This window comes from Bubalus bubalis, chromosome 19 (assembly GCF_019923935.1).
Source record: "Bubalus bubalis isolate 160015118507 breed Murrah chromosome 19, NDDB_SH_1, whole genome shotgun sequence".
NCBI classification, from domain to species: Eukaryota; Metazoa; Chordata; class Mammalia; order Artiodactyla; family Bovidae; genus Bubalus; species Bubalus bubalis.
This window is the reverse complement of record NC_059175.1, coordinates 12,416,659-12,440,353: the sequence shown is the minus strand read 5'-3', so window position 1 is coordinate 12,440,353 and position 23,695 is coordinate 12,416,659. Positions and strand designations below refer to the sequence as shown.

At 42.0% G+C, this 23,695-nt stretch overlaps 1 protein-coding gene across 19 annotated transcripts in view; it reads left to right on the top strand.

Moving 5' to 3' along the window:
• MAST4 (microtubule associated serine/threonine kinase family member 4) overlaps window positions 1-23,695 on the top strand; it is a 614,032-nt gene that overhangs the window by 385,143 nt on the left and 205,194 nt on the right. Inside the window, exon 2 of one of the 19 annotated variants that reach the window (XM_044932675.2) lies at window positions 3,567-3,647. The exons of the other annotated variants lie outside the window; for them this stretch is intronic. Coding sequence (XP_044788610.1) covers window positions 3,567-3,647 — 81 coding nt within the window. The remainder of the gene's footprint in view (window positions 1-3,566; window positions 3,648-23,695) is intronic. 19 annotated transcript variants of the gene reach the window in all.

Genomic DNA, 23,695 nt, shown 5'->3' with positions numbered 1-23,695 from the left:
ATAACAGAAGACATTACAATGGATAAGAGTGCAAGAGAAGGGTTATTTGTCACACTCATTAGATGTGATCCATGCTTTATCTGTGCAGCAGAATATTAATGAACTGTAGTACATTTTGCATCCTCTGCAGAGTCTCCAGCCACCTCATGCGGTGTGTTTACCTAGTTGAGCTCTGTGTTTGCTTACCTTTTTTTTTTAAACCCATTAACACATCTGACTTGCCTTCTGATTTGGTGCAGCCACGTAGAATGCCCATATCTAATTTGTGGCGCAGAAGTTAAACATCTGTGATGCAGGAAGTGTCAGCAAATTTTTATTTTAAATCTGTTTGTCAAAGATGCAGAAGCTGTGAGTTAGTCTGTGCTGGCACACTTAATAAACAGCACAATAGATTTCTGCTAGAAAAATATAAATATGTTGTCTCACTTGCCATACAGATATAAAATTGCATTTTCATTGAAATCTGCACAACCTTGATCACCTCATTGATGCTGGACTCCTTCCAGGAGGAGACTGCAGGGGAGACCTGTCCCTAGTTCTGAGGAGTCACTCTTCCCCTTAAACCCTGGAAATGCGTCACACAAGGGGAACTGTTTCCTCGGTTGATAAATGAATGAAAACATGACATTTCTGAAGCGATTTGAGTACTTTCTCCATCAGTTCTTGCTCTAAAATTACACACTGATTTTTTAACTAACAAGTGCTCACTTAGAAAACTTAGAGGGCTCCTACAACCTTCTTGCTAGACATGGCTTTTTATACAACAGAGATACAAAGAGTATCTGCCCAATGCTACTGATTTGTCCCCATCTCCACCCTGGCATTCAGCCCCCCTCATCTGTGTGGAATAGTTTAGTGGCATCCACACGTTTTTCTACTTAATCCTCCTCTCTCTAGCGTTCTGGCACTGCACAGCTCAGATGCCTGTGGCTCTGTGTTCCAGGCCCAGGAACTTAGTTTTAACCCCCGACTTCGCTGTCACCTTTCGTTCTGGTTGTGCCACTTCCTTGGTATCCCTTTTGGCCTTGGCATGTATCGTTTCACATTACAGTTTTTCTTTCTTTCATTTTTGATATCTCATCCACATTAACAGGAGATACTTCAAAGTTACTTTCTAAAGTACAAACTCAGCTGTACCTACTGTTCCATCTATAATTTGAAAGGCTGAGCTGTGCCACCAATTTTAGGACATTGCCAGTGCTGATGATAACACACAGGTCAGCTCAACACAGGGGGTCCCTGCATTTTGTTTTGGTCCCGGGGCCTTAACCCTTCAGTCTAGCCTCTACCCTGGTATGTGACACTGTGGATCTGAAATAGCTTATTTTGTACCTGAGGAGATTGAGGCAGTAGAATAGAGGATCACTCTTCAATGTCATTGACAATGACAATAGAAATTCACTTTGAACATTTTGTTTACCTTGAAAGGTAAAACTACTCTTAGGTAGACGTAGCTGATTTCATATTCGTTCATGGAGAAAGCTAGTTCTGCAGTCTTTGAGTAAATTCAGTTTCTTACCACTGCAGAGAATGGTTATAATGAAAAGTCCTATCACTGATTTTATTAAGGGCACATTTAATGTATATAATTTTATTTATTTGGGGACCTTATAACAGACAAACTGTGCAGGACAGCTTTTGAATGTTCTCTCATGAGACATTTCTGTTTTTCTTCAGGAAAGTTTATTCCATAGATCCTGCAGCATGGACTCTTACAGTTGCATATTTTACACACCGTAGAGGCAATTCAGAATTTTCCCATCTGATTTATCAATAACATGAAGTGTTTCTGATTCCTGTTTCAGAAATCGAAATCCTGAACTGAGACAGCAAATATATTAATATTTCAGAAATTAATGGTTACTAATTTATTCAGAAATTTCTCATATTTAGAGAGCCTATGCATGGCTTTCTGATTTCTGAGAAATTGAGTGTTATTTTTTCATTCCTTTTTTTTTTTTCCCAATTTTAGTGTAGAATTAGGTTCATAGACACTTTATAGCACATATGATAACATGTCTCTGCGTGGAGGCAGAGTGGCTCCGTTGTTTTTTCATGCCTATTTTAGGACCAGAAGAAAAAGATAAGGCTGTGCTTAGACTAGATGACGGCTCTATCAGTGGGCACTCAGGAGGGCTTTCCAGTGAGCTGCTAAGTTAGAGTACAGTATGTTGAAGAGCAGCAGACTCTGAATGTGCTCTGAATGTATAAGGAAATCAGTTCCTTAGTCTACTGAGTACTGGCACCAAGCCCAAGCATGGTTTTAGAAGATATAAAATGTTCCTCCTTTGAAACATTTTATTAAACAAATTGGAGCATTGTGAGCAACGACTCACATTTTGGTTTGAATTAAATACAGCCAAGTCTCAATTACCCACATAATGGGAAGCTAGGATGGCATTAAGAATTTGGTAAGGTTGAATCTGATGTTAGCCACGGCTGCCTCGTCTCTGTTCAGTGAACAGCACAGCCAGCTTGAATTAGCCAGTGTGCAGTTCAGTTCCAAAAACTCTTTGCCTAAGGTAAGAACATGTACAGTGTAGAGTCATGGACCAAAGGACAGGCAGAAGAATGTTCTTGAAGAAACTCATTGTAATGTAGCAGGAGTTTTCAGGGCTCACTTCAGCTTAAGAGTCGGTACTAGAATACTCAGCTAATTCTTATTTTGATTTTGCCATGTGAAAGTAATTGGAAATCAACTAGTATTTACTTCATATCTTGATAGATCTCTTGGCAGAATTGTTGCAAGTAAATGAGTTGACTAATTTGTTCCCTTTCCTCTCTAAAAGAGAAGAGCCATGAGGCTAAAAGAAAAAAAAGGTAAAGGGACTCTAAGCTTGGGCCCCCATGCTGAATATTTGAGAATTGGCTGCTGAGTGTGCTTGAGGGCTTGGATGGGTTGATGGGAGTAGGAGTTACAATGGTCCATTGATAGATGAATTTGAAGGGAAAAAAGAAAACCTCTTGGAGAATAAAATACTTTATAACCATATATGATAAATTTTGAAGTTCCTTATTATGGACATAAGCATAAGAACACTTTTTACTATGAGACTTAGACAACATATTGCTGAGTATTTTTCATTAAAACGTGCTTAAAAATATAACTTCCTATATGGAAATATTTGTTAACTTTGTTTTTTTAAAAATGGCAATATTTAACCTGAATTTTCATCTCTATTCTGGTGACTACTTCTCGATGGTTTTGATACAGACTTACCATTAATTCTTACTTGGAAATAGAATACATGCAATATAAAAAAAATCACCGACTTTTCTTTGCAAAAAATCACACGTCGAACATATCTGCCAAGTTGCTCTGTAACAAAAGGCATAAATAAAAATGGCAGCAGCAGTCTTGAGAATGTAAATTTCAGCAGGCACCATTGTGCTTGTTCTCTGCTTTATAGCTGAGAAGGGGCACGTGATTAGATGGTTACCTAGTGGTACTGATAGGCATGCCGTGATGATTCTGGCCTAAAGGGAACAAAAGTCCCTTCACTGAGCTATGCTATTTTTACTGCCATCATTTCTCCCACTTGGAATGACATTATTTTAACTTTCAGTCTCACTCCAAGGAGCCTGAGTCCAACCCCATCCAGCCCAGGCAGTCCCTGTAGTCCTCTCTTCGCATTTCACTTCTGGAGGTAAGCGCGCTCCAGTGCCTCCCCGGGGCTGCTTTGTCTTGCCTTCCCATCCCCCGTATCCCACCATGAGTATCTGAACACTGTGGACCACAATATGCAATAAAGTTTTTTTTTCCCCTTAACTATTGTCTTCATGTTAACATATGAAATGAGGAAACTGGTTGAGTTGTTTACCTGATGACTTTACAGAAGCACTGAGAAAATGTACCTTGCTTATTCCACTGAGCGTATCTTACTCATGTTTCACTTAGTGTCCAGAGATAAGTAGTTTGACTCCTGTGTGTATGTTACATGTGGCTTTCCTTAGGAAATGGTCTGCACTGAAAGTCATGAATTTTGATTCATCTTTTATAATAACACTATTTATTACAGTTTCTAGGAAACATTTTCTAATTCACATAGAAATTATTTTATGTATGCTATACATTATTTTATGTCATGTTATTTCCAGGACAAAGTACTTGACTTGTCTAAAACCATTAGTATTTTTGAATTTTTAGAATCCTCACGTATATACCCCCACCCTCTCACTCATAGGCTGATATAAATTCATTCTTCTCTTCTCTGGAGAGAAACATCTTCAAGGAACTCTACTTGCATTTTAGCCCAGCTTATCACCAGAGTACATAATAGAAAATGTTGTTAGCATTGTATGTATAGTGCATACAATCTATTAGGATTTCCGTGAATTCAGTGTCTGTGAATAGAATTCGTCTCGCTGGATCTAATCACAACCCAACTTCCCCTTACCCATTTTTTAAAAAGTATATATATAATTTTCTTTCCATGCCGCATGTGGGATCTTAGTTCCCTGACCGAGTATTGAACCTGTGCCTGCTGTATTGGGATCATGAAGTCTTAACCACTGGATCACCAGAGAAGTCCCCCCCGCCACCCATTTTTTTTAATCCTAAAGTAGAAGGTAGAAGCACACTCTCAGTTGATGCAAAGAGTGACTCAAATTATTTTCTATTAATGGATGCTTTTTATTTCTTATATGCAAATGAATGAAAAATTTGCCATGTGTGGCCAGTTCCTTAAAAATACTACTCTTTGTGACCCCATGGACTATAGTGTGCCAGGCTCCTCCATGGGATTCTCCAGGCAAGAATACTGGAGGGGGTAGCCATTCCCTTCTCCAAGGGATCTTCCTGACCCAGGAATCAAACCCAGGTCTCCTGCATTGTGGGCAGATTCTTTACCTTCTGAGCCACCAGGGAAGACCCATCAGTGGAACAATTTAATGTGTTTCTCTCATTTTTCTACAATAAGACTGAACCAAAATTTGAAGAATTGACTGCAGAAATGAGTGAAAGACTTTGAACTTTGGTTCTACTCTTCTGCTGATGCGATTATATTTATTATTGTCAAAGTGACTTTCAATATGAAAGTTTCATGTAATAACTTTTATAAAGTATCCCCTGAACATAATAGGTCCTAAAGTATAGGAATGATTTTCTCACAATCCAAAGAATTCCATTGCTCTTGTAATTTGTCTATTTTGATGATCCAACCACAAGTTAACTGGACTGTCTTCTGAACTTTTTTTCCCTCAATGTAGCATGCCTTTATTAAATACCCACATGTCCTTTTCCTTCCTAAAAACAATAGGCTACTTGAAATAAAGTTGCTATCAATAGTGGAGGAGAGAAATGACGAATAAAACACTGGTAGTGCAGAGGAGGATGAGGTTCTGAAAACTGATTTTGGAAGGAGACGTAGAGATGTCTTTGGAACTGGTGATATTTGAGCTGGACCATGAAAAACTGGGGGGTTTTAATGAGGAGAGTTAGCAGTGAAGGTCAAAATAAACAAAGAATAAAACAGCAAGGAGGTAAGAGAGTGTGGCACATTGAAGAAATGGGTTTATGGCAAGAAGATAGGGTGGATGAAGTAGGAAAAAAGCATGGACTTGTACAGAGATTGATTTGGATTTAAACATTAATTTGGAACTATGCTATGTAAGGTCCTAAATACTCAGCTGAAATGTTTGACTTTCATTTTGCAAGCATTTCAGGGTATTATAAGATTTTTTCTGAATAAAAAAATGACTGAGAAAATTTACCTTTACCAATCTCCCAATCTGTTTACCAATCTATTCTTTAAGAATAGATAGGACTTTAGTTAGAAGCTCCAGCGAAGGTGCTGGTATGATAACAGGTCCTGCATAAGGACAATTGCAGCCAATTAAATTAAAATTTGCAGAGTACTTGATAGTTGACAGAATGCTTTCTATCTCTTTCAATTTAATCCACCTGACACTAGGCAGGAAGGAATATTGCTTCTGTTTACAGATGAAGATGCTAACACATTTAGATATTTAAGTGGCTTAACTAGCCTTGGATTCAAAATGAAGTCTCAGATCTTTCCACTGTGACTAACTTAAGACATACGCATTGCCATGGGCTCACTTATGTGGGTTTTAATCATCCCGTTCATGTGGACTTTGTGACCTCCTCTAGTGATTTTTATTTCCCCAGTGCCTTGCTCAATTCATGGAATGTAGTAAGCATTTGCAAAATGTTTATTAAAGAATGAGTGAGGGAACTGGAAGTAGAAGGTGTATTGGTTACGGTACTGCTCACAAATAAACCACCAGACAATTGGTTTAGATAAAATGGAATTGTATTTTTCACTCACAGACCAAGAATGTGGAGAGGATCCACTCTACATAGTCATTTAGTAACCCAGAGGGTTCCTCAACACATGGGCTTTAGAGTTGCCCTGGGTATCATTCCAGGTGGTGGAAAACAAAAAGATCACAGGAGATGGTGCGATGCTGGACCTGAGAGTGGCAGGCATTACTCTCACTCCCATTCCATGCTTAGAATTTGGAGTTCTATTATGCCTAATAACAAGGATGACTGGAAAAATACAGCTTCCTTGCATCCAGGAAACAGAGGAAGTGAGTTTGGGAAATAGCAGTCTTTGCCACAGAAGGTGATGAAAGAAACACCACAGTAAGTGTTCAATAGATAGTTTTGAATGAATTTACACGGAGATTTTTAGCATTAATTGAGCAGAAACCAAGAGAGCAGAGTTGGAGAGGGAGGAAAATTAGTCATGATTGAGTTTGGTCCTGAACACACTGAGTCATCTCTAAGTAGAGATTTCTGGTTGATTGCTTGGAGTTGGCTGTCTCTAATAATGTGCCCCCAGATTATGGTCTAATGTAAATCAGAGTCTGTCTAGTCAAAGCTGTGATCTTTCCAGTCGTCATGTATGGATGTGAGAGTTGGACCATAAAGAAAGCTGAGCGCCGAAGAATTGATGCTTTTGAACTGTGGTGTTGGAGAAGATTCTTGAGAGTCCCTTGGACTGCAAGGAGATCCAATCAGTCCATCCTAAAGGAAATCAGTCCTGAATATTTGTTGGAGGGACTGATGCTAAAGCTGAAGCTCCAATACTTTGGCCACCTGATGTGAAGAACTGACTCATTGGAAAAGACCCTGATGCTGGGAAAGATTGAAGGCAGGAGGAGAAGGGGAGGACAGAGGATGAGATGGTTGGATGGCATCACCAATTCGATGGACACGAGTTTGAGCAAGCTCCGGGAGTTGGCCTGTCATGCTGCCGTCCATGGGGTCACAAAGAATTGGACATGACAGAGTGACTGAGCTGAACTGAGATTTTGGAATCCCTGAGATTCCAAATAGATTCATGCTGTTACCACAGAAAAGCATTTATTGTATCTGTGCATAGAATTGTTTTTTCTTCCGCTGATTGTGATGGATCAGATTTCTTCTTTGTTCCTTTTCAATGAGTGGGCGTTGAAGTTCCAGGGAGAGCGGTGGTGGTGAGCATTGTCTGTTTCTGTGCCCTTTGGAGGTGCTGACACACACAGTTTCTCAGTGCTGCGGTGGAAGATGCTATTCCTTTCATGGTGAAGCCCCGGAGGCAGGCTACGTTGGGACGGGAGTCAGCGTTAGTCTCCATGGGCTTCCTGAAAGTTGCCTGAAAATGAGAGAAGCACAGCTTCTGGGGCAGCTGAGCTGCTAACCAAAATGTAAGTTTAGCTGAGTATGTCTTGAGGATGTAACCTTGTGCTGCTGCAGGAGGCTATAGCATGGCACACTTTGGCTCCCTATGCGGGGAAGAATTTTCCAAGAAAGCCTCACAGTGTAGAATGGATCCTCTCATCAGACTATCAGTTTCATGCTGCTGGAAATCTCCCAGAAGGCCACTTAATTGGAAAGATGTAGAACAGAGAATTCAAGCATGGTATTCCCAAAGGCCCTTTCATCTTGAAATGCTGATGCTCTTATTGTCTTCAGCTAATGCTGAAACCCCCAACAGGGCTGGAGGGAGATGGGCAAATGACACAATTTGTCCACAAGCTTTAAAAAAAAAATGGCCCAGATATCTGTTTATCTATACCAATGTGATAGAAAACATTTAAAAAATCCTAAGTGGAATTTATATATGCCTTCACTTTCCCCCTTCTGGGACAACTATAGCTGCTCAGAATTTCTGCAATCCCCAAGACTTAGCACACTTACCTTAATTTAGTAGCAGTTGATGTAATGAGAACACCAGTGCCTCATGAGTAATGTGAATGTGACCTAGGCCAGCTCATAATCTGGACGGTGATTGTTAGATAGCAAGATTTCAGGATTTCCTCATTTTACATTTGCAGGATCTCTCATGGCACCTGGTAGGCCTCACCCTCAATAGTGACTAGTAAATAGCTGAAGGCTGGCTACCATAACTCAGGGACCACATTGCTGTCGATAGGAAAATGTTGTTTTGCATTTTAATTGCATGGTCCAACTTCTGAGTGGAGGGCATCCCTTAGGGCATCTGTGGCACTTCCTACATCCCTCCTATTTTACTTCTTCCATCCTTCTGTTCACCTCCCCATTTGGTTCCTGGAGTCTCATGGTGGTGGCGGACACACAGCTAAGCTGGAGATGGCAATGGAGTGGCTATTCCAGTTCTTCTCATCTCTCCCAAATCTCACTCCCTGTTTCAGCTGGGACTGAAGCCACACATGCCCCATGGCTGATAGGATTCAGTGCTAGTTTCAGAGAAAGCTATTGCTACTGTGCCATCAACTTCATGAGGACGAGGATTTTTTTCCCACCACAGATGTATCCGCAGACCCTAAAATAGCACCTCTACTAATATATAGTAGAGGTTCCATAAATATGTATGGATGGGATGAATGTTGCTCCCGGGGAATCCAGCCTGTCCTGAGGTTTTCACCTGTGCTCACAACAGGGCACAGTCTTCCTCTTGCTCTTACGTGTGCTTTGCAATTGGTGCTGACACTTTGAGAGGTGGGGCGTGCATTTTGATGATTCCATAAATATTAAATTATAACCTTCAAAATTTAAAAACTGACCAGGTATTAATGATAAATAAAGTAAGGTTCAAGGAGGGAGTAGAAAGGCCTTATTACAGAAAAGTTAACGTCAGAGTCTATTAGTGACCGTGCCTGGCTATGGAGAGGGGCAGAGAAAGTGGTCTAGAGGTCGCAACAGATGACATGCTGAAAAGCTAAGTCACTTTGATGAAAGGGAGTTAAATGTAAGCTCTGCGGAATGGAGGCCTGTCTGATTTGCTCCTGCCATCTCCCTGGCACCTGTAAGAGCACTTGTTAGAGGGCAGGTACTTCATAAAATCAATTTGTGTGAGTGTTAGTGTGAAAGTATTAGCCGCTCAGTCGTGTCTGACTCTTTGCAACCCCATGGACTGTAGCCGCCCAGGCTCCTCTGTCCATGGGATTCTTCAGGCAAGAATACTAGAGTGGGTTGCCATGCCCTTCTCCGGGGTATCTTCCTGACCCGGGGATCGAACCTGATTCTCCCGTGTTGCAGGCAGATTCTTTATCGTCTGAGCCACCAGGGAAGCCCTAAAATCAATTAGCTTTTGTCATTGAAGGAACTTTGAAGCAGCAAACGAGTTCTAACTGGGAACTTTGGGGGCAGCTTTTTAAAAACAGAAGCCCTCCAGTGAGTTAGTGTTTCCTCGTGGTGTGAGTCTAGTCTAGCCTAGAGCTGGGCCCCTGCTGCCCGTTTCCTATGGGGCTCCTGTTCCCCACTGTGCAGCAGACCCCACCTGGCTGGCTCCCTTCACTTCCATTACCTGACCAGCCCTGGAGGAGTCGGATTTTGGGACCCCAGTAGACTAGCAGCATGGTGCCTGATCTTGGCCACTGCTCTCCCCATGCACAAGCTTTGAGACTTCGGGCAAGTCATAAATCATGAACTTCATGGACTTTCATTGTCTTCACCTACCTCACCCAAGAATAAGAATAATAGCTTATAGGTATTTAGGGGGATATATTTCTATTAGCAAGAACAGGACCTGTGATGGTCCTAAAGGCCATGGGAAGGCCAAGTAGACAGTACTTTAGCAGAAAAGGGCATCAGGGACAATGGGCACCTAATGCAATTTTGCCAAGAGCTTGTCCATTTGTCCTGCTGCTGCTAGAAAGGTGACTAGGTGTCCGCAGCTCCCTGAATCCCCCATCACTCCACTTGTTGCCATGGTGAGGGGCAGGCATAATAAGCATTTACTAAATACATGGCAGCATGCTGTGAATATGTCTTCTTTTTAAATTTGTATTGAAATATAATTGATTTACAGTGTGTTAGTTTCAGATATATAGTAAAATGCTCCAGATATATATATTCTTTTTTTTTTAACATTCTCTACCATTATAGGTTATTACAAGATTTGAGTATAGTGCTATACTTAATATCCTGTGCTATATTGTAGGTCTTCATTGATTATCCATTTTATATATAGTAGTCTGTATATTTTAATCCCAAACTTCTAATTTATCCCTGTCCCCTGCCTCCCTCTGTTTGTTTTCTATGTCTGTGAAGAAAAGGGAACCTGCCTACAATGTTGGTGGAAATATAAATTAGTGTAGCTGCCACAGAGAACAGTGTGTGTGTGCATGTGTGTACTCAGTCGTGTCCAACTCTTTGCAGCTCCATGGACTGTAGCCCACCAGGCTCTTCTGCCTGTGGAATTTTCCTGGCAAGAATACTGGAGAGGGGTACCATTTCCTCTCCAGAGGATCTTCCCGACCCAGTGATCTAACCTGTGTCTCTTGTGTCTCCTGCATTGACAGGCAGATTCTTTATCACTAGCGCCACCTGAGAAGCCTGGAGAACAGTATGGAGGTTCTTAAAAAAAATTAAAAATAGAACTACCATATGATCTAGCAATCCCACTCCTGGACATATATCAGGAGAAAAACATAATGTGAAAAGATACATGCGCCCCAGTGTTCAGAAGCAGCACTATTTACAATAGCCAATGTATGGAAGCAACCTAAGTGTCCATCAATAGATGAATGGATAAAGAAGATGTGGTACATATATGGAATAGAATATTACTCAGCTGTAAAAAGAATGAATCAATACCATTTGCAGCAACATGGATAGACCTAGAGATTTTCATACCAAGTGAAATAAATGAGACAGAGAAAGACAAATATCATATGATATCGCTAATTTGTAGAATCTAAAATAGGATACAAACGAACTTATTTGTGTCTCCTTTTCAAGGGACACCTGTAAGTGTGGGGAAGTCACCTGACTGATAAACCCATTTAGTTTCACTGAGTTTGTAGGATGAGTAGGACCATTTGTCTTTTCCATTGTTTCTTCTATGTCTGCCCCCCCCACCCCCCGCCACTTCACTTTGTGAAGAATATTGAAAAAAAAAATCTGAAGAAGCTGGTACCAGATGGCAATTTTTTCATAGTCTGCAGACACCAGTTCCAGTGCTTTTGTGAATGTGATGGTTTAACGAACTGCCTTATGCATCCCGAGTTTTATTTCTGAATTGCTGTGTAGGCTCAGGTCTGTTTAGTACCGGCACTTACGGAATGGCTCTGCGAAGCGGAGACGAGCATGACTGAACACTTGGCGGGCCCTGTAGGTGCGGTCTGGGCAGACATCGGAAGGTTGGGGTCTCAGGTGTCAGTGGCGGCAGGGGAGGCATGGACAGGCCAGTTAGTGCTTCACTCGGCTACTGTGGTTTCTGCAGGTGCTGGCAGCTGGCAGCTTCTGTGTCCTGTAAGAAGGGGGAATGAGAGGCTGTGTGTGGTGGTCCAGTGAGGGGTGGGAAGGGGGCAGAGAGTAGACCGCAATGGAGAAGGGGGATGGAGTAAACTTATTGCAGTTACCAGGCCTGGGGAGTGAGGTTTTAGGAGGTCAGATGGCAAACAGAGCTTTCACATCCCTCTGGGTCCCAGGAACATGTTATCCTCTCAAAGCCTTTGCTCCTGCAGGCCTAGGTGCCCCTGTGGCCAGGCCCTGAGAGCCGTTCAGGGGCCTTGGTCTCTGACATAATGATTCTCCTTTTTTGTTATGCATTCACTTTTTCATGCTAACTTTTCTCTTTGGCTTACTGCTTTGAGCAGGAGGCCCAAATCACTTAGATATCTGCATGTGGGGTGGCTTAGTTTCACTGAGAGCTTGCTACCTGCCCGGGGCTATTCTTAGTGCTCCCCTATTAACTCCTGTAGTCCTCACAGCAGGCCTGTGAGGCCAGGAAGACAGTTTGACAGAAGTGAAAACTGAGACTCAGAGAAACAAACTTATCTGTAGTGACCACACATCTTGGTCTGCCTAGGTGCCGTTCGGTTGATGCCTGCTGTCCCATTGTCATTAGTAAAAGGGCCCCCCTTTCACTTTCACACCCCCCAAGATTGAATAGTAAATTACACCCACAATGTCTGGAAAGTGGCTTGATCCCGTTAAAATTCAGGCCTCTGGTGGAAGAGCCCTCACTCTTATTCTGTGGCATAAAGTCAAAGTGTCTACACTTGAACACACTTCAGTTCCTAGTCATTTCAAGTTTTGCATTCCGAATAGAATATGATGTTTACAGAGAGGTGATTTTGTTACTCTGTCTGAACCTCAGGGCTTCCCTGGTGGCTCAGATGGTTAAAAAAAAAAAAAAAAAATCTGCCTGTGATGCAGGAGACCTGGGTTTGATCCCTGGGTGGGGAAGATCCCCTGGAAAAGGGAATGGCTACCCACTCCAGTATTCTTGCCTGGAGAATGCCATGGATAGAGGAGCCTGGCTGGCCTAAAGTCTGTAGGGTTGCAAAGAGTCAGACAAGACTGGGCAACTAACGTGGGCTTCCCTGGTGTTTTGGGTCACCATACAAGTGAATTTTTTAGTCCTCTGTTGAGAGTGTGGTTGTGGGGCTGGGGGACGTGTTTTGAATTGTGGTGCCCTATATTTCTCTTTTCAAAAAAGTTTTATTTTAGACAGAGCCCAAGTGACACAATGAAGGTTAAATTGCTTTCATTTGGAAATCAGGCCATAGGCCCCCGGGGCACTAATAGCTGCCACTGCTCTATCCTCAGAAGTCTGTACCCCGTTTCCTCGGCCAGGGCCGGCTTGCTGCAGCCCTGGGCTGAGAGTGTCTCCACATTGCTGTGATGGTCTCACACTTTTTGAGCCCTATTAGAAGACCTGCCTCTTCAGGCCTGAAGTAGGAGCTCCACCTAAAGTGCAAGGAGCCTGGAAACTTCCTTTGCACCACCCAGTCTGAGAGACTCATTTGGCTTTCATCAATCAGGAGTATTTATTGTTACATAGTTTTTCTGTACCAAATATTGTGACTTCACGTAACCAAATTTTGATTTTTGGTTCTGGAATATCTTAAAATTATTCGATGTAACGTTTAGCAGTTATCTCTCAGTTATTAGATCATCTTGGAGCAAATGAAAAAAAATACTTTGCTGTGTGTATGTGGGGTAGGGTGCCATGGGGTTCTACCGTATATTCCATTTTGTTACTGCATCGCTTTGAGACTAGGAAAAAAAATCTCACATCACTTAAAAAACTTATTTCCTACACTTAAAATGTGGCCACAGCCATTAACACCCACCCTATTGAAAAGAGAATTAAGTTGTGATATTCTTTGAAAGTAAAAGATGGCAATGAAAATGTGAAGCTCAGAGGTGTCTGAGCAAGAGGAGTGATACAAATGCAGAATTTAAGACAAAAAATTATCAAGTTTCTCCAGCAGTAACATGGGGATAATAATACCTCTTGGAGGTGTTATAAGAATTAATTAGATGCCATTTGTGAAGAGTTCCAACCTGAGCATTCTGTTTTATTATTATTATTAGCTTCGTATTGTTCTTGGAAACCCAGCATTCAAAATGATCTGCAAAACCCGACCTTTGTTATCAAGGATGTTGCATATGCTAATGGAACATGCCGATGATGAGATATTATGAAAATGGGACAGCTGTACTCATGATCTTAGGTGAAGAGGAAATAAGATAAATTTCATGGACTCGTATGCTTTTCTACTACTATTTCCATGACAGTATGCTCAGGTGAACTCTTACTGGATCCATTTAATAAAACAGTATGGGGATACTCCAAAGTGAGAGAACATTCATTTTCCTGCAGTGGTACTGGAATTGTTTTTCTTCTCCTCTTCATGTAAAATATCAGCTTGGCTCTAAAGTTCAGAGTCAGAAGTCATATCCCTGATTTCTAAGCAGCCTCCTAACTTATCTCCCCTCCCCAATCCCCCACCCACCCATCCTCACTTCCGTTCACCATCTGCCCTCCTGTGCTCATTCTTGGTCCAGAGCTCAAAGTGGTCTTTGCTGTGTCTGCCCTTCCGCTGCTCAGAGCCTGCCCGTGGCTGCCCTCCCATGTTCCATGACCCGTTCCTGCTGTCTCTCACTCCTTTCCTTCTGGTCGCATTGGATTCTGATTTTTCTTGACCACTCCAAGAATGTTTGTGTCACAACCTTTTTGTCTCCTGTTCCTGAAATACTCTCACCTACCCTTTCACTTAAAAAAAAACAAAAAACAAAAAAACTCCAAATCTACAAAAAAATTTGAAAGAATAGTACAGTCAACACCCATGTTCACCTTGATTCACTGATTAACACTTTCCACATTTGCTTTATCTTCCTGCCTTCTTCCTTTTTAGCCCGTATAAATATTAAATGACTGTTTTTGTTTGTTTGTTCATTGAACCATTTCAGAGTAATTTGCAAACATTCAGACATTTCACCCCAAAATACTCCAACATTTATCTCCTGAGGACACGTGCTTTCTCCTTCATAACCATAACATCATTACATCATTATAATACTCCCAAGTTGAACCTGATTATAGTAATATCTGATATGCAGTCCATCTCAAATTTCTCCAATTATCCCCCCCAAAGTTCTTTAGAGTTGCATTTTTAAACTCCATAATCTAGTTTAAAATTACATGTTTCATTTAGTTGCCATGTCTCTTTAGTCTCCTTTAGAACAGTTTAGTTTTTTCTTTCATCTTTTCATAACATTGACATTTATCAGGAATATAGGACAACTGTTTTGTTGACTATCCCACAATCTCAATTTATCTGATGGTTTCTTGCTCATTAGATTCGGGTTAAACATACTTGAGAAGACCAGGTGAAGATGTCTTACTCATAACATCATACTGCAAAGCCCCAAATCTGGTGCCTGCCAAACTTTTCCCTTGCAGTTTTATGCTTTTGCTTTATTAAGTAATCTCCGGAGCACCGTTTTGAGATAATATGAATATTTCAACAAAATTTTACCCAGTGGTTTTTGCATTCATTGGTGACCTGGCTTGAATCAGTTATTTTGTTGCTATTTGTCAAGTGGCAGTTTTCTAATTCTGTTACTAGCTAGTGTTTTTCTGTTACAGAAGAAATTTCCCTCCTTTCTCCCCATTTTTAGGAATGTTAGTATTGATTCATGCATATTTTTAAAGAATAAAATAGATAACCTGTATTTGGCGTATAAGGATCCGGGACCAGTATTCCTCTTTTTGTTGATCACGTTGTCCCAAAATCCATCAGTGGGAGGTCTTTCCAGCTGACTCCTGGGTCCTTAAGACATGATCTTACTGGTTTTTGAGCACTGCATTTTCTGGCACATCAAGTTATTCTAGCTGATCAGGACAGCTAGAGGAGACTCTCCCTCCTGTTCCTCAGTCATCTGATCTCTTTCACTCAATGTCCGAACTAAATGTCACTGCGGCAGAGAGGCCTTCCCTGCCCCTCTAGGAGAAGTGTGTCCCCCACCCCCAATCCAAACCTGCTTCCTGATGTTTCCTTTGGTGTGTGCTAGTTGCTCAGTTGTGTCCAACTCTTTGTGATGCGGTGGACTGCAGCCCGCCAGGCTCCTCTGTCCATGGGATTCTCCAGGCAAGAATACTGGAGTGGGTTGCCGTTTCCTTCTCTAGGGGATCATCTCAACCCAGGGATCGAACCCAGGTATCCCACATGGCAGGCAGATTCTTCGTGGTCTGAGCCACTGGGGAAGCATATCCCCATTCAATATTTGTTTGTTTACTTGCAGTTTATTTTCCCAACTAGCATGAAATTTTTAAATTGACAACAATTCACCTGTTTTGCTCATGACTGGGTCCCTAGTATCTGGTCCCTAGTATCTGGTCCTCAGCAAATAGTTGTAGAAAAAATTGAGTGAGTGGATTTACCACCCCATCTTAGGGCTTTGTCAAGCTTTTCCAGATTAGCTGCTGCCTTTCTTTCCTTTGCATTGAGATGAATCCGGCTGCATGGAGTTCACACTCATTTGTCTGGCATATATGGCAATTTTACTTCTAGCCGTTCTCCTGCGTTTGTATTCAGGTGACAGTTTGGAACAGTTTTCGCTAACAGTGCATCACGTGACCCTCAGTGAAAGGCCCTTGGCTGTAACAGGGGAAGCATCTACCATGCAGGTCCTCCTTCCCCAGCTTCTCTGATCAGGCAATCTGGGTATTTTAGAAATAAAAAATGAAACACTTGACACTATGTTAGAATTTTTACATGGGCTCCAATGCTGGGAACTAAAAATTAAGTAGAATAAGGGCTTTATTTTCTATATGAACAAATAACACCTTAAAAACCATCATGGTGTATAACAGTTGTTCTTAGCCTCCAAGGATTTCAGTCCTAGTTGTGTTGATGAGAATTAAGAATAGAATATGGAAGTTTTCAACTATTATCTCCTCAAGTACTTTATCATGCCCTTTCCTTTTGTCTTCTCCTTCTGGGATGCCTGTGATTTGAATGGCGTGTTGTTTAACATTGTCCCAGGGGTCTCTAAGGTAATCCTGTTGCTGGCATATACCCTGAGGAAACCAGAACTGAAAGAGACACATGTACCCCAATGTTCATTGCAGCACTATTTACAATAGCTAGGACATAGGAGCAACCTAGGTGTCCATCAGCAGATGAATGGACAAAGAAGTTGTGATACATATCCATAATGGAATATTACTCAGCTATAAAAAAATAATGTACTTGAGTCAGTTCTGATGAGGAAGATGAACCTGGAGCCTATTATAGAGAGTGAAGTAAGTCAGAAAGAGAAAGACAAACACTGTATATTAACACATATATATGGGATTTAGAAAGACAGTACCAATGATTCTATGTGCAGGGCAGCAAACACAGATGTAAAGAACAGACTTTTGGACTCAATGGGAGAAGATTCAGTTCAGTTCAGTTCAGTTCAGTTCAGTCGCTCAGTCGTGTCCGACTCTTTACAACCCCATGAACTGCAGCACGCCAGGCCTCCCTGTCCATCACCAACTCCCAGAGTCCACCCAAACCCATGTCCATTGAGTCAGCAATGCTATCCAACCATCTCATCCTCTGTCGTCCCCTTCTCCTCCTGCCCTCAATCTTTCCCAGCATCAGGGTCTTTTCCAATGAGTCAGCTCTTTGCATCAGGTGGCCAAAGTATTGGAGTTTCAGCTTCAACATCAGTCCTTCCAATGAACACCCAGGACTGATCTCCTTTAGGATGGACTGGTTGGATCTCCTTGCAGTCCAAGGGACTCTCAAGAGTCTTCTCCAACACCACAGTTCAAAAACATCAATTCTTCGGCACTCAGCTTTCTTTATAGTCCAACTCTCGCATCCATATGTGACTACTGGAAAAACCATAGCCTTGACTAGACGAACCTTTGTTGGCAAAGGGAGAAGGTTAGGGTGCGGTGAATTGAGAGAATAGCATTGAAACATGTACATTACCTTATGTAAAATAGATGGCCAGTGCAAGTTTGATGCATGAAGCAGGGCACCCAAAGCCGGTGCTCTGGGACAACCCAGAGGGATGGGGCGGGGAGGGAGATGGAAGGGGGATTCAGGATGGGAGGATACATGTGTACCTGTGACAAATTCATATTGATGTATGCCGAAAGCCATCACAATATTGTAAAGTAATTATCCTCCCATTAAAATTAATTATTACAGAAATAAATATGCAAGTTTGGATTGAAAAAAAATTAATTAATTTTAAGTAAATAAATGAAAGAATATGTGGCAAGAATTGTACTTTAACACTGAATGTATTTGATGGGTGGAGAGGCCTGAATAGTGGCCCCAAAGATATCGGATCCTAATCCCTGGAACCAACAAATGTTATCTAATTTGGAAAAAGAGCCTTGACAGCTGTGGTTCATTTTAATGATTTTGAGATGAAGAGATCATGCTGGATTATCCTATGGGTCATAAATCCTATCAACAAATGTACTAAGAGGGAGGTTTGACACACAGAGAAACTGGAAGAGGCAAGGAACAGGTTCTCCCCGGTGCCTCCCGAGGGAGCATGGTCTGTTGATACCTTGATTAGGGCCAATTGATACTGATTTTTGGATTTCTGACTACAAGAACTATGAGAGAATCCCTTTCCACTCTTTAAAACGACCAAGTCTGTGTTAATGGGACAGCAGCCATAGAAGCCAAATAGAACTGTAAACTATATTCTCCCACCTTTATTATGATTCTCAAATGACCCTGTACATGGGCCCCTTTACCTCTGTTTCATAGAAGAAGGACCAAGCGCTTAAGGAGTCATATGACTCAAACCAGCTTTTCTGAGTCTTAATCCAGTGCTCTGTTCACTCCCAGCACCCTGCCTCCTCCTAGGAACGAAAGCCAGTGAACAGCACAGACCACTAGTCAAGATAGTTCATGAAAGAGACAGACCACTGTGGCTGGAGCCATCAGGGACAGACAGGAGAGAGGTACAAGCCCAAGGGCATCCTTAGGGGTAAAGATACTTAAGACTTGGAAGATGCCTAGCCTTTTTCCCGTGGCCCAGGGGACTTACTCCCTCAGCAAGTGCTGATTTAACCTCCCAGACTCTGGATGCCTTTGAGCGTGTGTGTCCATCTATCTGTCTGTATCTGCTTGGAGGAGAGAACCCCTTGCCATCTCGCTGATGGTACGCTTTAGCCCCATCTCATGGCATCTTTGCCTCTTCAGTTTTCCTCTATGTGATGGCTTCCTGACATGTTACAGGCAGTGGGATCCAGGCAAGCTTGAGCAAGGCTCCAGATGAAAGCTACAGAATGACTTGCAGTTCCAGCCCACTGCAGAGTGCTTGCTTTGGCTCACTTTTTCTCCCTGGCAGCTTTTACAGTTCTCTCGTTGGAGGCCCTGCTGTGGACTGTGCTCTAGGCCTCTTGGCGTGCGCGGCTGTTCTGCCACTTACCCCGCCGATGGGGCTCTGTGTGCCCGACTTCACTCACCAGTCATTTTGCTTCTGAGAGCCAGGTGTGGTCTGGAGGAGAAGACAGTAAATGGGATTCCATCCCTCCCCTCAGGGAGCTCTCAGCCGTGTATGAAACAAGCAAGGGAACAGCTTGACAGAAGTGTGGTGAACTAATGGGGCGATGAGAATCCCACACGGCCCTCCCGCTCCCTTCCTAGGGAAATGTGCCACGTGTTTAAGAAAGAGGGCTCTGTGGGCTCACTCCTGAGTCCAGGGAATCCTCACAGGGGGATCTGGCAGGAGCATCTGGATGGTTCATATCCCCACAATGTAGATCCAGATATTTTGTGTGTGATGATTTATAATGTGCTTTGGTTTATCCATTCATTGTCCATTTCCTTTCTATAACTTAGAGCATGGTCTTGAAACCTTGAATGTATGGGCTTTCGGTTTAGCTCAGTGTGAGATGGAGTGTGGGTACATTAGTGACTTATTTATCTTTTCAGCATCCACTGACCACCATCCTCAACTCATTTGCATTTATTGCCTTTTATTAGTGATGGGAGTTATAAAAGGACCTGAATTTTATAGGCATTGTGTGGAGCCCTACAGCAGCTGGAGAGCTTGAAAAGCCTCAGATCTGTGTGGCATTGGGTGACATATGGGGTCAGCATTAGGGATCTGGGATAGATGGTCTCACCTTTGTCATTCTGGGGATCCTTTTTAATGTCAGGCTTTGTGTAGAACATCCCATACAATCCCCTGATTGAACATTATCTCTTGATTAAGCAGAAAGGTAGAAAGCAGAATGTGACTGTGAATTTCAGGACATTTAATATTTTCTAATTTATTGATCACAACAACAGCTATAGACATGTTGGGGGGGGGGGGGATACTAGGGCCTCTGTGCATGGCTTTGTTTTTTCAGGCTGTTGGCAGTATTTGGACTCACAGGTCTCTCATAATAGCTTCATGGTCATGAGTCACTGTCCTCTACCTTAATGACCGATTAGGTTATACTGCAAGCTTACAATGGCCATTGTCTCTTTCCTAAAGGAAGAAAGATAATAATTAGAGCTATTGAAATAAGTAAGATTCCACTTGATGTTACATTTTTTGTGTGAAAACAGAACTGAAAGAATTTGACAGAAAATGTGTTTTATTGTTTTGTGCATACTGTCTTGATGACTGTAGCTTTGTAGTGTAGTCTGAAGTCAGGAAGGTTGATTCCCCCATCTCTGTTTTTCTTTCTCAAGATTGCTTTGGCTATTTGAGGTTCTTTGTGTTTTCATACAAATTGTCATTTTTTTTTCCTAGTTATGTGAAGAGGGCCATTGGTAGTTTGATAGGGCTTGCATTGAATCTGTAGATTGCTTTGGGTGGTGTAATCATTTGGTCAATTTTTGCTTAACTGTGTGTGTTCCGATGAAGCAGCAGTGACTGTGGTGGGTTGGAGCTCAGCACTTTGAACTCGATGGTTGTCCTGTCTCCAAAGACATTTTCACTTCTATTCCCTGCTTCTGTGGAGCTTCCAAGTGATTTTATTTTTCACTCTGGAGCCCACTATGTAGGTGGCTGAAAAGCATACACATATTTTTATTGTTTGCTTATTCTGAGACACTGTGTTATTGTATGATATGTAGAAGTTAGTGTGGTTATGAATGAACATGAGAGAGGATATACTTTGAAATTACTGTCATCAATTTAACACATTATTAAAACCAGATATAATTTTCCTTTTGTTTTTATAGAAAATAAGCTTATCTATTTTCCTCTTCCCTCCCAAATGGAAGTTTCTTAAGAGCTTCCAAGGTTGGATAGCCATTGGGTGAGTTGTGGTAATGAGAATAAAGTTTATTAAAGGAAGACAAGACCTAAAATGCACCCATTCTAGTTTTTCTGTGTTCTAAAATCAGTCCTTAGGAAGTCATCTCTCTATTTGTAAGTTGTAGCATATCAGTGAATAAGCAAATAGAACCAACTTTGGTTGGTTTGCTCTGCTGATACTATAAGACATATCAAGAAGAGGAGTTCTGATTTTCCTGGAACTTATTTTGGTTTTGAGTAACAATTTAGTTAAGCCTGGATATCTGAAAAAATAAAATGTAATGGGTTATGTTACAGAGGCCACATGAGTAGCACAGCCAGAGGATTTAGAAATGTAGGAGCATGACTTGAACTGGACCATGAAGGTTGATTGGGGGGAAGTAAGTGAATGAAGGAAGGTCACCAGGGATGAGCACAGGAGTAGGAGTGAAAGGGATGATGAAGACGTGATCAGAAATGGAAATGAGCCAGTTTGTCTGAGAGCTTGAATAACCCTGAGTGTGGGCAGAGGGCACTTCATGGGAAGAGTGGTCGGGCACAGACTGTAGTATCTCTCACATGCCAGTCTATGAGACTTGGGTTTTATCTTCTCAGGGTGGGACATGTCTGGGGTTTTTAATCAGGAAAATCTTTAGTAAGGTTTCTGCACTGGAGAAACATGGTATGAATGGAGTGGAGGAAGCAAAGTATAGAAAAGGAAGACAGACAATAGATCTAGAAAGATGAGATTGAGAGGGAAAGGAAGCGTGTGACAGGTGCTAAGGAAGAAGAGTCAACAGGATAAGCTGAAGGATGGGAGGCAGGATGCAGACCAGAGGCACTGTGGTAGCTCAGAAAGAAATAGGAAATTAGGAGAGAAATCATCTGGGGGCATAATAATATCCCTTTTAGTTGTGTTTAGTTATGTCAGATCTGAAAATGAGGGCATAACGGCCAAGTGGGACATCCCACCTGCTGCGGGAGGCACAGCGTCCTGGAGCTCAGCGCTGTTTCCAGGACTTTGATGTGATGGGGTGGAGGTGTGGGAGGAGCAGCAGAGACACTGAGGCCTCTGCTAGGCTGCTGGCGGGAGGCAGATGCTCTGCAGAATCTGCCTTGACTTGTGCTCCTGTGGTTTGGGTCTTAATGAGAGAAATGCAGCGACTTCTGTGCAGCTCAGAGTACAGGGCATGGCCTTGAGAAGTGTGTTCAGCTACAGCCTGCAGCTGAGATTTCTTGAGTCCATCTAACTGGATCATAAGCCTAATGCTCTGAATGGAGAAACACCTTAATATCCTGAATTTGGGTCATCAGCCTCTATGTCCCCTAGAGATGCCCCCAGAAGCCAGGCGGAAAAGCTCCTTTTGTGATTCAGTGAAGACCTGGGAAATTCTAGCAGTGACAGAAGTCCCTCTCTCTCTTTCTCTCTCTTGCTTAAGGAGTTGGACCATAGGGGTGGCTCTTAGCCCGGCCACTGTTCTTTTCTCAAGAAAGAACCTGAACTATACTAAAGAAAAATGAGTGTTGGACTGTGAAGTTCTGTATGGTTCAGTAGGGGAGATGTCATTTAGGCACAGAAACTTTAAAGGGAGAATTTTGTAACCTGGTGCCTTTTTCACATAATACAATAACACAATGTGTGACTCAAGGAGCACTGTGTATTTTCAAGCCTTCTAGTGTGAGGGATTTGCAAAATGTTGTTACCTAGAATAGCTGACCAGATGGTTTAGATGAATGAAATTATTATATAATATATACTTTTATTTGTTGGAAATTATCAGCCCGAAGCAGAAAATTTCATCTTGGAAAGCCATTTGACTGTAAGTCATTTGCTCATTTCACTATTCTAGGGATGGCTAATAATAAACACTTTTCACTACTCTTGTGTAAAAGGCACTCAGAACTCCATGTTAAGATGGATTCTGAGGATCAGTTGCGATCTTAGTGGCTAAACACTAAGGAATCAGTCAAATGGTAAGACCAACTGTGGCAGCAGCACCTGCCGATGGGAATTGTGTTGCGAAATTGGCATAGTTGCATTGGATTTATTTTGATAGAAATTGGCCAGAAGCTTTGGATGCTTCTTAAAAAACAAAACAAAAACAACATTCCTAACTTGTATTTAGGGAAAATGCATTCCATCACCCTATGAATTGATTTGGGTTGCTGAAGGGTAATGGAGGCTAGGGCAGCCTTATTTTTTGCCCCAGTTAATTTTGGAATTCCATTTTTCAAGGGACTCTCTGACCCACTTTGGGTCTGAGGGTTGTACTGCGATATTGCTTCTGGAGAAGCATTCAAAACTCTGTGTCTCTGCCAAGATCAATTTGGCTCAGTAATTGTACAGAGCTCTCCAATTTAAGGACACTTCTCACATGCAAACTCTAATTGGTTCCTCATAAAAGCCCAGTGAGGTCACTCTTACTGTTTATTTGTCTGAACTTTATCCCATCATTTGTTTCTTTGTAATGTTTGAGGCTGCAACTTTGTGGGAAATAGGCAGAGTAGGTGGAATTCTTTGGTGGTGGTGTGCCCTTCACAGGTGAGGAGATCATCCCTAACTTTACAGGATTGAAGTTACCATCCAATGTATCTGAAACTGAACAAATGGCAAAGTCTGGGACCTATTTCTCTTTCTATGACTAGTACATCTCTTTCTATGACTATGTCTAGTACATCTCACCTTTCTATAGGTGAAATGTTCTTTTTCCCTTCACAGCATCTTCTTTACCCCATTCTGTACCAGGACGTCACTGTGTATGTGTCTGT